This window comes from Miscanthus floridulus, chromosome 4 (assembly GCF_019320115.1).
Source record: "Miscanthus floridulus cultivar M001 chromosome 4, ASM1932011v1, whole genome shotgun sequence".
Taxonomy (NCBI): domain Eukaryota; kingdom Viridiplantae; phylum Streptophyta; class Magnoliopsida; order Poales; family Poaceae; genus Miscanthus; species Miscanthus floridulus.
Window position 1 is genome coordinate 106,857,836 of NC_089583.1, and position 6,128 is coordinate 106,863,963.

Here is a 6,128-nt window from a genome sequence, read left to right on the forward strand (position 1 = left end):
GCTCAATTCGTCACTGAAAAACTGAGTTTTACTCTCATTTTTTTCACCCTATTTCACAGCCTCCATCTTGGAGACAGTACGCATACAGATACAGATGGATCATCGTAACAACAATAAATAGCTTTTCATCCATACTGATTTAAATACGAATTGGTTTGAAACAAAACTCCACATGGCTGCAGAAAGGCTGATGAACATGCCAATTCCCCCTGTTCGTCTGCCTTACGCTAAGCACGTCCCTGAGATGGAATATACATCCCTGGCTTGGCTAATGTTTCAAGGGCATCATGCTTGGCGGTTGGCACAGATGCGGTAGAGTCGTAGAGCCATGAACCGTTAATAGTGCTAAAGTCAGGGGACACCATTTCATTAGACACCAGCTATTGGGAAGTAACCCTTTTGACATTTTATAGGAATGTGGCGGTTGTTGCTGGATCTAGAAAAAAATTTCATAGGGTATTCCGCACCAGACTTTTACATATAATTTGGTAAAATCCATTTAGCAATTGGGTTATGACATAGAATTTTCCTACAGGGGTATGTGGCACCAAAACCTTCTTCTGCAATCCGATAAACCCATTTATAGTAATTTGGTATACAATCGTAGAATTTATCCTACAACACCGGTATAAATTTACAAGTACAATATAATAATTAAGTATTTTTAAATTCAACAATTAAGTTCGAAATTGCATAAACATCTGCACCTTGGATATGCAGAGCAACTACAGCTTGGTAAGCTGTTAACCACATCAGACCGAGCGACGGCTAGATTCCGACAAACATCAATAAACTGGAGTATGTGCTATCCAAAAACGCACCTAGCACAAAGTACAAGCATAGTCGTCTGCATCCATCCACAGCAGCATTATGGGTCCAAAGAAGTCATGATTCATGACCCTGGACGAGACTTTAATCCTGCAAATGGATGAAGTCACAACTCAACTTAAACGACAAGGCAGTTCGAAGGGCGGATGTGATAACTTAAGCCCCCTTTGGCACGGCTCATCTAAAACGGCTTCACCGGTGATGCCAAAGCCGGTGAAGCCAGAAAAACTGGCTTTTCTCGGCTTCTAGTTCATTTTAACCCCGGCTTACAAAACGGCTTCACGCTACAGTGCCTCGATTTGCGCAAAATAGATGAAGCCGAAGCCGGCATAAGCCGTGCCAAAGAGGCCCTTAGTACTCTTGTAAACTATCTCTGCAGAAGTTCCTTGACTGGATGTAGTATATAGAGCAAGTAAACTTTAACGAGCCAGCCGCATCAGGTCCAGTGAAATTTATGCCGATATAATACCCTATTAGCTATACAATTCGAACTTATGCTTGTCCAAATGCTCATGGATAAACAATTTCTTAGATGATCTCATTGAACCATTTATTCTTGAAATTTATTACTATATTTTTTCTTCTTTTGCTATAAAAATCCAGTAGTCATGAAATAGCTATATATAAAGAAAAAACAAATTGTATGTTCTGAATCACTTTGGGATATTGCATGACATAGTTCAAACAGAAAAAATGTCCAATCAACATGGTATGGAACCCACTGCTGAACCACAAAGGGAGGGGAACTGTGGTAGATAAATAAATGACTTCCTAACTGTGATTTTAACAACAGAGACTAGTTAAGCACTTTATAATATGTTAATATGACGAGCAAGTTGTGGAATGTCACACCCATCCTCAATGATCAACAGAAGGTTGAGAAGAGTTAAGATGGAGAAGCAAAACAAGCTTAATAATAATATAAACTTATTCCTGAATCAGGGCACATGGCAGCATCTGAGAGCAAAAAATAGAGGAGGCCAGTGAAGGCAATGATCAAATGCTTACCACTTGGTATCACTTTCGGTGACATGGGTGGTGGGTACCCGAAATACGGGTGCAGGACGCCAATTCGGGGAATTGCGGAACATACCCTCTGAATCTTCAAATTCTTAACCTCGAGGGATAAACACACTGCAGGACCTAGTCCTCGGAATCTTGGAAAGCCTAATAGGAAAATGTATCCGTCAGCTGCACCAAAAATTTCATACCAATGATTGGCGGGAAGTGGGATTATGGTCTTCATCTGCCACTCATTGTCCCTGTCGCTCTTGGTTTGCATAATGCTGGTGTAATAATCCACATGTTTCTTCACAAGAGCGTGGGCGGGGGCGGCTAAACAACGCAAGTCTTCCTTCACCTGCCTCCGCAATGACAACATAGCGCTCGTGGTGGCCAGGCAGGAGGTCGTATGTGGAGAGCTCCATTATGGTCATGTCAAGCTTGAGCAACTTGTCCTTCTTCTCCACTTTCCAGAAGAAGCAGCCATGAGCAAGATGGGGCTGTTTCAGCATCTTCCTGTCTGGTGGTACATTAAGAGTATCCAAATTTGTAGACGTACCGAGACTCCAGCGGCCAGAGCTCGAGGAGAAGATAAATACCGCCAGCTTTGTCATGCAATCCGTCATGGCCATGCTTATCACTCTGAACGATCTCTCATCCTCCTCTTCTGTAGAAGAAGGGACAAGGAAGGCCTCGAAACATGGAATGTTATATCGCTGAACCTGAACGGAGGCGAGTAGGTCGTCGGGTATGCGAGGTAGCAGCAGGCGCCGCCTGGACAAGGGGTCGCACACCGCGAGCTCCGGCAACCAGTCCAAGGCGTTGAATTTGAATCCCAGCGGTGTGCACTTGAGGAGGACGCGGCCGTCGCGGAGGTCACAGATCACCCAGGGCCAGATGCGGTACAACGCTTGGCGGCGAGGGAGGTGGTCCTCGAAGGAGAAGCTCGCGGCGCGGAAGAGAGCGCGGGCGGCAGGAGCGTTGGGGTGGGGCGCCTGGGCCAGCTGGAAGGTGTTGGTGTCGAGGAAGCCGAGGAGTAGCGGAGGGTGGAGGGAGCGGTAACGGCGGAAGAAGGAGGGTTCGGTGACGAGGCGGCGGAATGTGACGCATGCGGCGGAGGCGCGGATGACGTCGGCGGGGAAGCCGATACGCAGGAGGATCTCCTGGAGGAGATCGTCATAGAGATCCAGAAGCTCCGGCCCCGGCGCCTTCGCTTGGAATAGCCGGAGGATCGGACGGAACAGCGACGCCATGGACGGCGAGCCACCCGCCATCCAGTATTCCAGTCCGGGCACGAGCGATTGGGTCGGGCCGTTTGGGCCTTCGGGGTGCTTGACCAAGCGTGAGTGGCAGGTGACCAGCGTATGTGTATTGGGCTTGGGCCGTCGGGTGGTTCTGCCTGGCCCATTGCAATCTCGAGAAGCAACCCCGTCGCGCCGCACTCTCCTCGCCTCTCCGATTCTCCGGGGACTCGGCATCGGAATGGCGGCGGCGGCTCGTGCCGGGTTCCGGCGGCTATTCTCCGTCTCGGCCTTCGCTGCACCGCCTCCCCCGGCCGCGCGCCCCGCGGCAGAGCCCTGCAACAACCTCTTCGTCTCAGGCAACCAACCTCGCTCCAATTTTTTTCCCCTCTTTGCATGTTTTGCAAGAGAAACCCTCGCTTTGATTCTTATGCTGCGCGCTTTATTTAGTTGTTTGTTGTGCTAGCAGGCGGTGGATGTTTGCGGTAGGATTAGGAATGGGCGAAGTTGTTTACTTTTGTCTGAAACCTGCGAGCTAGTAGTCACTTCCAATTTTGATAGGGCTGGCTGATGAAGTAAACAGTCTAAACTGATACTAGTCGTAGCCGAACAGCATTTATCTTGCGAACTGAACCGATTTGCTCTATTCTGAAACCACCCACTCTGAACAAGAGAAGTACTGCACGGGCGCATACAGACTGATTGTCGACTAGTTGACCTTTTATAAGCCCAAGTATTGGTAAACTTGGAAGCAGAACGCATCGCATTGCAGATGCCAGTGATTAGTGCTGGTTTAAGTAGTCCACTTTCCTGTATGGAAGAAAGGTGGAGCTAAAAGTTATTGCAAGATTCGATGCATTAGTACCTTCCTACAATTTTTCTTTTTTGTCAATAGTTCATCCGGTTATCTGTGTCAACTGTCAGTCTCTTCATTGAAGGAAAAAAGCAGCGATATCTGAATCTGTGAAATAACTCTGCTGAAGTTCGATTATTTTTTCTCCATAAAGTTATTACTCTGCAAATATAAATTACACCACCAAAACAATAAATAATCATATACAAATATAGTTAGTTCCACAGAGGTTTGGAAAATTCAAGGTGTATTGTCTCATCATCGATTAATATTGGTTCACTGTTTGTTATCATCACAGCACGTACTCATCATGTGCGAAACTAGGAATGTGGGTATATATTGTGGTAGTAGTAACAGAGGCATGTATGCAGGGTTAAATAAACGCACAACATCCGATGGACTTAAGGAAGCATTTTCGAAATTTGGTCAGGTTGTTGAAGGTATATATTGAATTTTACTCAGCTTTAAAAGTGCTGATTCCATATATCGATGTGATGAAGCAACACTGTGTATGCAGCAAGAGTAATCACTGATAGAATATCTGGATACTCTAGAGGATTTGGCTTTGTCAAATATGCGACTGTACAAGAAGCTGGTGAGGCCATAAAAGGCATGGATGGAAAGGTGAGCGAATGTGGTTGGTTGCAATTAGTTTTCCAAGTTCACTGTTTTATTCATGGAAGACGTTAACCACATTGAATGTTCCTGATAATCCTAAATGTAGAGGACATCAGAAATATGAACATGTCAAAATCGTCTTTCATGACAACCAAAGAACGGGTGTATACCCTGTTAACTGATATATAATGTCTTACATTTTAATTTTGGAAGCATTGTCTATTCGGCCTTTTTTAATTATCTCCTCACACAACTATATCTTCCTGCAGTTCCTTGATGGTTGGGTTATTTTCGCTGAGTATGCCAAGCAAAGAGAAGCCACACAACCGCCACAAGGAGCACCCTATGAATACTCTAGCTAATGATTGAAGTTGCCATGCACAGTCGATTACATACACTGTATTCCTTTTTTTTTCTGCCGAGTGGAATAGTGGATGTTGCTTGCCATCCAAATATTTGCAGAGAGAATGTAGCTTTCTGTCGTGGTAACATTGTACTTAACTTGATTACTGCAACTTCATGTGTGCCGCATAACTTTCATCTTTAATTTACAGGTCACTGCATTTTTTTACCACTGTGTAGCAAGGAGGTTTACACTGCGGAAATGCAATGCGTTCTTGGCTCTTGCCCGCAGTATATGCATGCGCCGTCTCCTTCTCTTCTGCCGTCTACAAATAAATTGACGCGACTGAGAAGTCTAATCTGCATGAGGACATGGACAGTTAAAATTTTTGTTATGTTATCTAAAATTCCACCTGAAATTTTATATTATGTTATTGCCTCCATGTGCACGCCCGAGCGAAAGCACCTCAAAAAAATGCTTGAAATTTTGTAGCCTTCGGTCCTATTACGTTTTGACTTTTTCTATACATATTGTTTTTACTATTTATCTAAACATAGTGTATATGTAAATACATTGCTCTGTCTAAAAAAACTAAAACATAGGATAGCTTAATTATTTTGGACTGCACTTTTCAAATATTTTTATGGAACCAAGGTATGCCTAGCGGGAATGTTGCTCTTAGGGCATTCCCAATGATATATCTATTGTAGTTTATATCCTTATTAAGGGCGTGTTTGGTAGAGCTTTTCCAGCTCCAACTTATTTGGAGGAACCCTGCTTAACGTTTTGTAGAAAAAGCTATTTTAAGTGGAAAACAGAGAAGCCGGTCCAAAACAGCTCCGGTTCCTCGGAGGAGCCCCTCAGGAGTCCTACCAAACACTCCCTAATTATCATACCAACTAAGCAATTTGACAAGTATCATAGTTGTTAGAAAATGGGCTTCCCAGGTCCACAGTCCATAGTTGTCACGCTCATGCATTGACATGTGTCATAACTCATACTCCATCCGTTCTAAATTCTAAGACATTTTAGTTTTTCTAAATACATTGCTTTTATTATGTATCTAGATATAGTGTATATCTAAATGCATAGCAAATACTATATATCTTGAAAAGTTAAAATATCTTATAATTTGGTATGGATAGAGTAAGTTAGTATTCACCACTTTTTGACTTGTTAGTGATGTAGTATCCGCACATCAATGTTCACTTGTTACTCACATATATTGTATTTTTTTAATTAA

The 6,128-nt window shown here is 43.9% G+C and overlaps 2 protein-coding genes across 2 annotated transcripts; one reads left to right on the plus strand and one right to left on the minus strand.

Moving 5' to 3' along the window:
- Positions 1-581: 581 nt before the first annotated feature.
- Positions 582-3,104, minus strand: LOC136549030 (uncharacterized). Its single transcript, XM_066540346.1, has 2 exons — positions 1,837-3,104; positions 582-918 (listed from the first exon to the last, which is right to left on the minus strand). The coding sequence occupies exon 1, from the start codon at positions 3,102-3,104 to the stop codon at positions 2,082-2,084; it is 1,023 nt and encodes a 340-aa protein (XP_066396443.1). The 3' UTR covers positions 582-918; positions 1,837-2,081.
- A 134-nt stretch (positions 3,105-3,238) lies between these two features.
- Positions 3,239-5,128, plus strand: LOC136552492 (organelle RRM domain-containing protein 2, mitochondrial-like). Its single transcript, XM_066544069.1, has 4 exons — positions 3,239-3,430; positions 4,296-4,364; positions 4,442-4,548; positions 4,812-5,128. The coding sequence occupies exons 1-4, from the start codon at positions 3,313-3,315 to the stop codon at positions 4,902-4,904; spliced, it is 387 nt and encodes a 128-aa protein (XP_066400166.1). The 5' UTR covers positions 3,239-3,312; the 3' UTR covers positions 4,905-5,128.
- The last annotated feature ends 1,000 nt before the right edge of the window (positions 5,129-6,128 follow it).

Bases quoted from the DNA above. Each gene is read 5' to 3' on its own strand.
- LOC136549030 (XM_066540346.1), bottom strand. From the start codon at position 3,104: ATGGCGGGTGGCTCGCCGTCCATGGCGTCGCTGTTCCGTCCGATCCTC.
- LOC136552492 (XM_066544069.1), top strand. From the start codon at position 3,313: ATGGCGGCGGCGGCTCGTGCCGGGTTCCGGCGGCTATTCTCCGTCTCG. The intron at 3,431-4,295 runs GCAACCAACCTC...GCATGTATGCAG, and splicing joins CAACAACCTCTTCGTCTCAG to GGTTAAATAAACGCACAACA. The intron at 4,549-4,811 runs GTGAGCGAATGT...ATCTTCCTGCAG, and splicing joins TAAAAGGCATGGATGGAAAG to TTCCTTGATGGTTGGGTTAT.